This window comes from Mastigoproctus giganteus, chromosome 8 (assembly GCF_048544385.1).
Source record: "Mastigoproctus giganteus isolate SK-2022 chromosome 8, ASM4854438v1, whole genome shotgun sequence".
NCBI lineage: Eukaryota > Metazoa > Arthropoda > Arachnida > Uropygi > Thelyphonidae > Mastigoproctus > Mastigoproctus giganteus.
Genome location: NC_143582.1, coordinates 169,138,707 through 169,151,391, shown reverse-complemented (window position 1 = coordinate 169,151,391; position 12,685 = coordinate 169,138,707). Strand labels below are relative to the sequence as shown.

The 12,685-nt window shown below is 34.6% G+C and overlaps 1 protein-coding gene across 1 annotated transcript in view; it reads right to left on the bottom strand.

Annotated features, from left to right (window-relative positions):
- Nucleotides 1-12,685, bottom strand: part of Nup98-96 (nuclear pore complex protein Nup98-96) — a 770,989-nt gene that overhangs the window by 524,617 nt on the left and 233,687 nt on the right. Inside the window, exons 13-14 of the mRNA XM_090379042.1 lie at nucleotides 12,200-12,314; nucleotides 2,453-2,596 (exon numbers count right to left, since the gene is read on the bottom strand). Coding sequence (XP_090235168.1) covers nucleotides 2,453-2,596; nucleotides 12,200-12,314 — 259 coding nt within the window. The remainder of the gene's footprint in view (nucleotides 1-2,452; nucleotides 2,597-12,199; nucleotides 12,315-12,685) is intronic.

The window sequence follows — 12,685 nt, the reverse complement described above, 5'->3', positions numbered from 1 at the left end:
TTTATTCTCTACCACCCTAAGTGTAGTACCACACAGTTGATACGTTACTCTAGGGTTACTGGAGTACTTTACCCATATGCAGTACATTACATTTGTCAACGTTAACCTTCAGTTGCCACCTCTCAGCCCATATGCTCAACTTTTCTAGATCCTGTTGAAGTGGCGTACTGTCATTAGTGTCTTTAATAACCCTGCTGACCTTCATATTGTCTGCAAACTTGGACATTGAGCCTGATATACCATCATCAATATCATTAATAAACATAGAAAACAACAATGGACCCAACACTGAACCCTAGGGGACTCCACTAATAACATTAGTCCACAAAGAGCAATGTCCATTGATTACCACTCTCTATCTTCTCACACTCAACCATCCCTTTATCCATAGCAGCATTTTGCCCTTAATGCCATACTGCTCTAATTTGTACAGTAGTCTTCCATGTGCGTATATGATATCAAAATTATTTTTTGCATCCAGTTCTTTTGTGATCACATCGTAGTATCAAATTGTTCAGACAAGACTTCCTCTTAACAAACTCATGCTGTGTCTGAACTATAACTGAAGTCTTGTCTACATGATCCTGCAGTGCTTCTTTAACCAGTGCCTCCATTAATTTTCCTGGAACAGAAGTTAAACTAACAGGACTGTAATTACTTGTGTCACCCTTTGATCCTCCTTTGTGAATTGGGATCACATTTGCACATCTCCAGTCCATGGGTACCTCCCCTGAGTCCAAGGAAGCTCTCATAATTATAGCTAAGGGTTTGCTTACTTCCTTTGCTGCCTCCTTTAATATAACTGGATAGATCCCATCCACCCCAGGCGCCTTTCTTATGTTTATCTTCAACAATTTCTACTCCACTCTGCTCTCAGTTATTACAAAATCATCTAACTCACTGCCAGAGTTTAATTCACACCTGGCATGCCCCTCTCTGAATAGCTCCTCATGTGTGAATGGAGATGCAAAATACTCATTTAGTTTGTTATATACCTGAGCAGGATCATCAACAGTTGAACCATCGATATCAAGTGGTCCAATCTGATTCATCCCTTCCTTCTAGAGTTTACATAAGTAAAGAACTGTTTACTGTTTTTCTTTGCATCCTTTGCCAAAGATTTCTGTAATCTGCCTTTGCCTGCCTAACCTCCTTTGTGACTTGGTTACAGAACAGCTTATATCTATCATAGGCTTCCATGTCACCTGTTAATTTATATATATACCATGCATTTTCTTCTCTGCCACATGTCTCATTCGTTCATCTCACATCCGTTTAGGCCTAAACCTTGAATAATATTTCTTAGTTGGTATGAAAAGCCTAGTAGCTTCCAAGATTAATTCTTTGAATGCTTTCCATTTTGAATCTGCTGTTGGTAACATCATCAGTTGGTCCTACCATATAGAATTTAAATACTGTCTCAGACTACCACAGTCACCTTTACAAAACCAAAAACCCTTCTCTTTACACCTGATGGTAGTTACCTCTTTGAGTAAATCCCACTTCAGCCCACTGTGATTACTGCCATCTAATCGTTCCTTTATCTGCAGATTCTTAATGCATGAAGAATCACTATTGGTAACCAGATCAACAGTATTACTCTCTTTAGTTGCCTCCTGAACATGCTGCTGTAGAAAACAATCATCCAATAAATCCACAAAAGCCTTGCTGGTGTGCGAGTGATCAACCCACAAATTCCAGTCTTTAAGTAAACCCCCACATGAATACATTGTGATCACTACCACCTAGTGGTTCCTTTATCTGTAACTTCTTAATGCATGAATAATCATTGCTGATAATCATATCAAGAGTGTTACTCTCTCTCTTGTTTCCTCTCTAACATGCTGCTGTAGAACACAATCATCCAATAAATCCACAAAAGCCTTGCTAGTGTGTGAGTCACAATCCCACAAATTATCTGGGAAATTAAAATCTCCCATTATAAGACACACTGAATTACTGGCCCACTTTATTCCTCTGTATAGTTGTTTATTACACTCACTTCTTTTATATTATGAACGATGACATACTGAAGGCATATATTATGAATGATGACATATTTGCACTGCCAGCACCATTCTTAAGTACTGGCAGTACAAATAGAGAATTTTTTGATTGAATCATTAATGATTTTAAATACAATTTTAAATATAGATAAAAAATATATATTTTATGAAAAAGCTCAGTTTTGAGGTAGAGGATTAATCTCCCACCGCTTCAAATTGGCAAGAAATAACTGTTATTGTAACTTAATTTTCCATAAGCTGTTATAAGGTTTGAGTTTTCATCACATGGTGATATCCATTTTACATGTTTATTCACAATCCAGCATGCAAAATAAAACATCCATTTGCAGACACCTAGATAGTATGTTCCCATTTTTTGACCTAAGTAAAATCTATATTAACTGCTTTCACATGCAAAAACCACAGGACATTCTTATTTCTCTTACTTTTCCACTGGGTATAGGCTGAACTGGTTTCGGCTTAATTTTTGTTGCAGGCAGTGGTGAGACTTTGTACTGGCCTGATGTCATCAGTGCTTTTTGTGCTGCTGGATTGGTTGGCATTAGCACTTTATCACGCTTACTGGAATCCTGTAATGAATTTATAAAACTGTTAGAATGCTGACAACTGCATTGGATTTAAAATTATATGAAAGGAGTTTTCACAGAAGAAATAATAAATGGCATTTTTTGATTAGACAGCTAAATAAAAGAAAACTAAAAAAAAAAAATTCTATCTATAATTTCCAATATTCCAATAATCACAAGGAGGTAAAAGTACTGGATAAGACAAAATTAGGTTCCATAAAATAAAAATAACAACGAAATGAACAAAGTATACTTCTACAACTTCTATTTTCACAAATGCTGAATATGGCTGTTGTAACACAACAAATATCCACTCTATACCTTAGTTTATCCCATATACAAGCAAATAAGCAAACATGCTGGCACTTAAACATGGAATATTTGAGTAACACCATGTCTCTGATATTGCTACAATGTCTGCATTTGATGATTTCATCAGATTTATTTACTAAGCTCCTAGCATTGGTATACCTGCAAGTATATATGCACCTGATCTTGATCTTAATTACCAAACACAGCCTGTGTATTTTCTTTTTTCAATGATGACTCACGGCACAGCAGGCCTTGAAATCCTCGGTGCCTTACTTCCCATGCTGCTGAATGTTTCAATAGATGCAGTGCGATAATCACTTTCACTTCTGCATCTTGTTGTTAATCTATTCGTCTGTGTGTCCCCCCCCCCAAGCTAACAGTGTTCCAACCCTCCTTACACTGCCTCGATTGCATCAGCAAATATTCTTGTTTTCAGGAGAGACTGCTATTACACTGAAATAGAAAGGGTGTATAGATCGAGCCCATTCAGAAATAGAGATGCTTGGCAGAATTGATGTATCAGTCTGAACTGATATTGTATGAAATCTTTTAGCAGCATCAGCATATGTATGTTTTGGCATCTGTTGCTTTATTTGTTTTCTTGCTTCAAAAAAAATGAGATTTTTTTTCTATCTTGTACTTCTGGATTTTCCTTTCATATTTTCACTGGTCATATGTTTTAGAGAAGGCTGGGTTGTTGCCTTTACAATCAGGGCAGAGTGAGGACTGTGATTTACAATCAGCTTGGGCGTGCTCCTTCAAGTCACAGTTAGGGCTACAGCATCATCTCGACAGCCCGCTTGGGAGTGTCTGAATTTTTGACATTTATAACATCTTATTGGATTTGGAATAAACAGGCGAATGCAGCAGTTCAAATATCTGGCTTTCACCAATGAAGGTAGGTTTTGTGAACTAAATATCAGTATAATTCTTTACACTTGTGTGACCTTCTGATCTTGTAATTCATTTACAATTTCCTCCTCTGAGACATTAATTAGGTCCCATTCTGAGATGACACCTCTAGAGGTATTGAGTGTAGCATATGGTGACACCTTGACTGGAATTCCACCGAATGTGGTGAGTTTGAGAAGGGACTCAAGAGTGGAGCTGGTGGTCTCAACCAGTTGCCAGATTTAAGATGTCTCACTGTTTTTGGGGAACCTGCTACATATTCCAGACATTTTTGTATGAGAAATGGCAATAGATTGTCTATGCCTTATTCGTTAAGGCATTGGATGTTCTACTCTGGAAGGATCCATCTTCAGTCTCTTTCTGCTGGTTGTGTCATCATCGTGTTGCACTGGTGCAAATCCATTGAATTTGGATTTGCTGTCTAATCGGGGGAACGTCAAAATCCATGTTTTACTCCTTTTGGCTCTGGGGGTTTGCTTTACCACCTAAAATGAATTTAGCATTAAAACAATTAGCATTAGTAGAGTAGAAAATGATGCTGTATTAGCATCATTTGCTACTACTAATGCTAATGGAGGTCAGTGTTTTGGTTTGTATTATGTTATGTTGTTATGTTATTTGGTTTTTAGGAGCATTAGCAACTAAGGCCATATTGCTCCGGGATATGCGGTGGTCATTCCCTGACCTTTCCGCATCCTCCGTATTTGGTGGTGATGGGCTCGAACCCCGGTCTAATCAAGAAGCGTGTGCTACGCACTGCTGCTCCTTCCCACCTGGCTACGGAGGCACCTTTGGTTTGTATTACTAGGCACCATTAGCAATGCAAGTTAGAGGAGTTGCCATCATGTACTTTTATTTTCTCTGGAAAATAAATCTTTAATGATATTAGTTTTTATTAATCTTTATTGCTTTCTAAATTGATAGAGGATATTATTCCTGACTACAATGCACACATTGCAATGGAAATAAAAATACTCAGAATAAAATTGGCACCAATACCTTTTTTTTTTTAATGGTTAACTGAACAATTGCAGAAACTATTCTCAGGTGTTTATTACAGCCATATTCATTAATTTGTTTTGAATATTTTTTAAAAAATAGTCAAAAAAATTAAGAAATTGAAGACCAAAAAAATTCATTACTGCAAAAATATAGAAAAATCTCTGTTATGATGACAAGATGAAGTAAAAAAAATAAAATAAAATAAAAAAAAACAGATTCTCAGCTGTAAATTTGGAAAGCTGACAGCTATATTTTTACCTCTGGGTGTGGGATTGAATGATAAAGAGTAGATGTGTGTGTGAGATGACTAAGAAGAGAAGAGAGCACAGACTGGATGAGTGGTGATTTTATCAAGGTTGAAATTATTTAAACAGTGGCAGGGAAGAACTCTGTATTATACAAATGCTTTTTATATTCTCATTTCTTCTGAAACTGATCTGCTGCGGAAACAATCTTGAAGTTGCTATAGTTGAACTCATAAGATTCTGCAGTGCTATTCTCAGTTGATTTCAGTGATACTGTGTTTCAGGTGTTCTTCAAAGCTAAAAGCTTTGTTTCTTTTGTGTAAAATTGCCTTGCATATGTAGTGACTTTACACTCCCAGTCTAGCCTACATCCTTTGTCCCTCTTAGGGTCAGAGAAATTCTTTGTTCTTCTCCCACTATGAAATTCATTGAGATGTTATATCATGTAACCTGGCAGTGCTGCCAATGAGGGTAGAAATAGAAAGTGGATCTGATAAAAACCAGTTCTGAGTTGAAGCCATCCCACTGTTAGGTCCTCATGGTGAGGCCATTGAAGATACTAAATTTAATACAGAAAGACTGAATGAAATTGAAGGGTTTTCCTTTGCATTAGATTTATAACTGACAGTAGTCCTAATGCTGTGGTTATTTTTTTGGAGCACCATGTGTGTAAAAAGAAGGGGCAGTTTTTTTCGCATTCCAATTTGTAGGACATCTCCAAATGCCGGGAAGTGAGGTAAGGATGGAATTCTGAAAGGCAACTGCTCTGCAAGGATGATATTTATGAACTCAAATAACCTCTCCACAGACCGTACTTTTTCTTTCAATGACAAGTTCTATTTTCTACTGGAGAGGTGCAAGCATGGGCAGCCCAATTTTGTCATTTCTTGAGAAATATTCGTGCTGATGCTCAAACCTAGGGGGAACTCCTTAACTTCCTCCCTATTGGCTAAGATTAATGGATATTTCTGGCTTCGTAGAAATCATCTGGCCTCAAAGAGCAGACAGCCTTTCTGAATTCCATCATTACCCCAATTCTCAATGCTTTGAACTATCCTAATAACTAGAACTGGAAAATATCAGGCCCTTCCTCCCTTTACTAAACATTTTGCTCCACAAAAAACAACCACAGCATTAAGCCCACCATCTATCATAAACCTATGAAAGAGGAAAGCAATTAACCTATAAAATCAACCCATTGTAAGGATAGATTAGTTTTATTTATTTAAATGTTGTATTTATTATTTTGTATTAAAAGTTAATTTAGCTTGATTAACTAGAATGTTTCTTGAGGTAGAAGCATAGCTCAGTTCTGTAATGACAAAATAAGTTTACCACACAGCAGGAACTTTTTAGAATACATAATTAATTGATAATGGGTTAAAATGTCCAACTTCTTTAAAAGACCACTGTATTATTTCATATGGATTTCATCTTTTGTATCCACCAACCCAAACATTTTCATTTTTATGAAGACATTTTAATCAAATATTTCCAAATGAAAAACACATTTAAAGTTCTTTTGAAAATATTTATGTGCATGGATAATTCAAAAGTTGGCAGAAATTAAAATACACAATAATTATTGATGATTTAAAATCATCTATAACTGTTGTGTGAAATTATATATAATTTCAGATGATCATTTAAAAATACAGTTATGAAAATTGTTTACACGTACTATTAAACATTATTATTCACACAAAAAAGGAAATACTCTCAATAATACAGTAATATCACAGAGTAAAAGGTCTATCACTACTTCTTGTGAATAGCCTTGCCATTAAACAAACACTAGTTTGTTAGTAATTACATAAAAGCTAGTGGGTCTCAAGACAGAAGTACAGCTTGTTTCTTTAATGATTAAACAAGACTGAGACAATAGCATGACTCCAGTGAGTTTGACTTCTGTGGTGAATAACAGATCATGGAGTCTATAGCTAAGGGTATGATACAGGAATTAACTTCAACACCAAGCTCATTTGCACTGATTAAACTGGTGTTGGAGTTAATTCTTCAATTCTTAAAATGAGCCAATGTAGTAAGGGAATTCAAGGGGATGGAAAGCTTCCTAACTGTTCTATTTTCTTTTCTTTTTTGACCTTTAAAAGCTAGTCCATTTTTTCAACCTATCCTCTCTGAGAAAATACAATTGCTTTCTCCACTACGGTATAGGGTGTCACACAACAAATTTAACCCTTTGTAGAGTAATTTCTGAAAAGAAGTCCAGTTTTCACCAAACTTATATCACACTTCAGGCTCTGCCCTTGTGTATCTTTGTTTCTATTGGAATGCATCAGCAAATCAGTGGAATTAAGGTTTGTCAATTCCTCTGTACATGTCTAGCATGATTTTAGTTTTAATCCATATAATGGGTTTAGCTGTTTTATTTGGTTTACTGAATTTATTATTTTTTTTTTGTGTGTAAAAAGTGTTTAGTTTGATTAATTAGAATAAAATTAGGATTGTAATTTTTTTTATCTCATATTCTGAATTTGCATACTATAAATATGGACATCTATATAACAATTTGCTTATGTCTCAATCTATCTGCAATGCTCTTTGAACTTGAATAACTCAAAGGCTAAACAAGCTTTTGACCTGATTCCTTTAGCAATAGGCTTTTGTTTATCAACAAAATTGAGTGTGGGGAGACAATTTGCAATAAAATTTTCAAAATTTGTTACTTTTTAAACAGTTTTGTTGTTGCAAAAGTGTTGAGTAACAGATTTGTTACAGTTCTGATGAAATATTTCCACAAGTATACTGGAATAACTAATGGGTTTTTTTTTTTTTTTTTAATGAATGATATAGTCATACATGTAAAAATTATCAAATTGCATTTTTAGTAATTTTTTTAAAATATATTTTATTACCCGAGTCCATCCCACCTGATAACATGGCTAGCAGCAAAGAGCCGAGGGAGAGGATTTCGTAATTACTTCAATATTAATCTTTACTTCTTCTCTGAAATGGTTTTGGTGAAATATTTGCCACAGGGACTTTACATAAAGGCTAGTGGATCTCAAGACAGAAGCACAGCTTGTTTCTTTAATGATTAAACAAGACTGGGACAATAGCATCAATTCAGTGAGTTTGAGTTCTGTGGTGAATAACAGATCATGGAATTGATAGCTAAGGGTACGATAGAGGACTATCTCAATAAGAATGACATCCAAAATGGATGACAGAATGGCTTTTTGAAGAGGAAGTCTTTCCTGACTAAACTGATAAATTGCTATAATGAAGACAAAACAGCCCCAACATTATTTACCTTGACTTCAGTAAAGCTTTTGATATAATTCTATGTGAAAAGTTGTTAAAAAACTGGAATTACTGGTAAGACCTTTTGTTGGATCAGCATCTGGCTAAAAAATAAATGGTGGATAGCCATTAAATGGATATTCTTCACTGTGGACCAATGAAACAAGATGAATCCCTCAGGGATTAGTGTTGGATTCCCTTCTCCTGTTACCAACTATTCTTAAGACATTTACAAGGAAGAACAAGGGATGCTGTCAAAATTTGCTGATAATTTGAAGGTAAGAAGAGTTGTCAATGAACAGCACCTGAGTGCATTGCTACAAAGTGACTGGATTAGCTGAAGATATGGTCTGAAAAATGAAAACTAAAGTTTAATGCTTTTAAATGTGAACTGTTGCACCTGGAAAACAGAAATCCAGGAAATGATTATAAACTTCGGGAAGAGGAGTTAAAAGTAGTTCAAGATGAAAAAAGATTTAGGGAGTTATAATACAGTAAATTTATATTGCATGAAATTTACCATGCAATATAAATAGGTCGCTAAGTGGGCACATGGTGTCCTATCTATGATTTATAGAACCTTTGCAAGTAAAGAAAAGCAAGTTGCTGTTCCTCTTGTATAAGACAATGGTAAAAAAAGCACATTTGGAATGCTATATTGATAAGTCTGCAGGGTAAGCCTATAAGAAGACAATGTCTAGAGAGGATTTACAAAAGAATAACTTATATTGGAGAGGAATGCTAACTGATATCTGTATGAAGAACGGCTCAATGTAGAAACTACAAAGTTTTGGAATTAGGTATCTTAAGTGATTGTGTAAGTAAAATGAATGTGTATGAGAGTATGTTTTCACTACGGGATGTTGTAGGGAGAACAGAATTCTGTATCTCATGACATTTACCTTTGGGCATATATTAGAACATTGGAATAACTTCCCACTGTGACTAGGATAAGGAGTTTAGCAAAGTTTAAAGAGGAAGAGTGGGTGATTACTTTTTTGGTGATCACCCACTTCCTATTTATTTCAGAGATTATTAATGATTATTAGTGAGGTGTTTTTTTTTTTTTTTTTTTTTTGGCAGATGCAGAAAAAAAAATTGCTTTCTTCCATCATTTGGCTACTCTAATGCATCTGCTAATCAATTAATATGTATTATTACTTTTTTAATATTTTTTCTGCACAGGGTACAGCGACATGCTAGTACATTATTAATATATTAGTCATTCTCCTTAATGCCAATTTTTAAGTTAGTTGTGTATCTAAAAAGTTTAACAAGGCTTCATAGGTACCCATGAACGAGTACCTGCATTATAAGATTTATGGATATATTAGAAAATAAATTAAAATCATATAACATAAGAAAATTCCTTGTAAATGACAACAAAAATGTTCATATACTATAACATAACATTTAATCAAAAATAACAATTAAGAAATACAGCTAGTCGCGATTAGTGTGACTAACGAATCCCATGAAGTAGTCGCATTATTCGAATTCACACTATTCGAAGTTATAATTATGTGTAAAATATGGTAATTGGTTCCAGCTGGATGGAAATAGGTAATGAAAAATTTTAAACAAGTTTTTATATGTTTATTAATGAAATATTGTAATAAAGGATAAAAAATATATACTTATAATTTAAATTTATTATTAACAAAGTCATATAGCTGTAATTATAGAAAGCAAAATAAAAACAAAAAAAAATTCTAAATATCATTCCTAAAGGTAAGTTTACACAGACGAAAACATCTTTTTTGTCTTTCGAAATATTTTAGCTGCGTAGACTGAACTGTTTTCTCCTTCTTTAAATCTTCGTACATATGCTGGTAGATGCAGAGTGCTTTATCCACATCTCGCCAAATTTGCATGCTTCGATCGAGGTTAGGATCAGCATCCATAATTTTTTGCTTCACGACTTCTACAGCTCGAAAGATATCTTCGAATTCCTTGAGAGTGAACTTCTTCACTTGCACATTATCTCTTTCTTCGGCATCATTTTTGGCTTCTTCAAATACTCCTTGTTGATTTAAAAGTAGATCATCATCATCAGTCAATTCTTTCGAGTGTGAATTGAGCAGTTACCAAACATAGTCATTTTCTAGTTCATCAAATCCAAGTTCTCTTCCAATATCTGTTATTTCTTCTATAACAGTTTCTGCGAAATCTTCGAATGAGGCAAAATGCACTTCAACACTCCACAGACGTTGTTTGCAGTTATTTGTTGCCAAGCATGCTCAATATTTTCTATTGCATGTCGGATGTTATAATTTTTCCAGAACTCTGTTAAGGAAATTGCATCGTCTCCTGTAGTTTTAGCAATTGCCTGTTCAAATGTTTTTCTTATGCAGTAGGCCTTAAATGTTGCATGGTCCCTTGATCCGTGGGTTGCAACAAAGATGTTGTGTTTGGCAGCAAAAAAATGATTTTTACATTTTCACATAATGAACCGAGTGTAGTTGGATGACCTGGAGCATTATCCAAAATTAGTAGAACTTTAAATGTGATGCTGCTTTCCTTGCAATATTTTTTCATCAGCTGGGCAAAAATTGCTTGAAAACCAGCCAATGAACACAGCTTGGGTCACCCACGCTTTCTTATTTGATCGCCAAATAACTGGAAGTGATCTATAGTTGTAGCCTTTTAGAGTGCAAGAATTTGGAGAGCGATAAACAAGCATCAGTTTCAATCACCCTGAGCACTGCCTCCCAATAAAAGTGTTAGGCAATCTTTAGACACTTTAAATCCAGGTTGAGTTTTTTTTTTCTTTCTTAGAAATGTAAGTTCTGAAAGGCATCCTTTTCCAGAATAAACCAGTTTCATCCACGTTAAATATCTGTTGATCAGTGTATCCATCATCTTCGATTATTTTTTTAAAAAAATCAGGATATTTAGATGCTGCATCCTCATCTGCACTGGCAACCTCACCGGTAATTTTAACATTATGTAGCTGAACTTGAATCTTAAATCGATCAAACCAAACAGCATTTGCACTAAACGTTTCTTCTACTTCATTATTTTTTTCTTTCACTCTCTTAAACAAAATTTAAAGCTTTTGTCTGAATGGCTACTTCACTAAGGGAAATGCATTTTTGATTGCAATCAACAATCCATACAGTTAAAATATGCTCCATTTCTATCATAGTAATACTTCTATTCCTTGTAGACGTTTGCAAACCACAAAAAGCTGATGCAACATTACATTTTTCTTTTATTTACAGTGTGTTTTATAATATTCCGTACCGTAGATTCAGGCATTCCGACATCTCTTCCTATTTTAGAGTTGCTATGACCACATTCATGTAGTTCAATGACATCAATTTTTTGCTCTAATCTAATAACGAGCCTCTTCTTTTTTGTGCTTGAAGTGTTTTTATCTGAAGGAATCTTCCTTTTGTCAAGGGCACTTCTTAAAATGATTAAAACAAATCACGAAAACTAACGTATATTACAACAGGCAGTAGCACATGCAAATATAAACCAATGTAGCAGCATCTAATGCGAGACTAATTGTCAAATACGAGGCTAGCTGTGCTAGCCTCGCATGAACTGAATTTTGGTTTGCATTAAATGCGACCTGGTATCATTATACAATTCGCACTAAATCAAATATCACATTATTCGAACTCGCATTAATCATGACCTAGCTGTATTATTTAAACAAAATAACATAGTGTGCGTGCACTAAATTAATAAGATAACAACAATGTAGCTATCTCCTTTGTAATGAGTAGAAATAAATGCACAAATGACAAAAACACAACCTTTGTGTTTTTGTCATTGTCAACCCAAAAAAACAATCTTTGTTTAATCTGAAAGCCTTATTCAGAAATTTAAAACCAGAAAACTTAAAACACATGATACAAACCTTAACTATATTCCTGAAGAGAGGAGAATCTCCAAATGGATTAGTGGTTGTCAAGGCTAAAAGATGCTGGTGGAGCTGGGTTTGCTGTTGAACTAAAGCAGATGTATTTGGATCACTAAAATTCAAAAATTAAAAATACTTTACTAAACTACTACCACTTCCCTTTAAAAATTATATTTAAATTTTAAAATCAGTAAAAACAATTTACACATTTTATTTACATTAAAATAGTAATGGAAACTTTCCATTATCCAGCATATATTGTCTATAGCAATCCAGATAACCAAAAATCTGATTATCAGAATAATATTTGCATTTTTTAACTCTATTTTTCAGCAAAGAAAAACAGAGTTAAAAAAATCTTAGACTTAGAAAAATTTTTTACATTTGATTATATATACATACAGTGGCATATGGCGCCTCCGTAGCCAGGTGGGCAGGAGCGGCAGTGCTTAGCACACCCTTCTTGATGAGACCGGGGTTCGA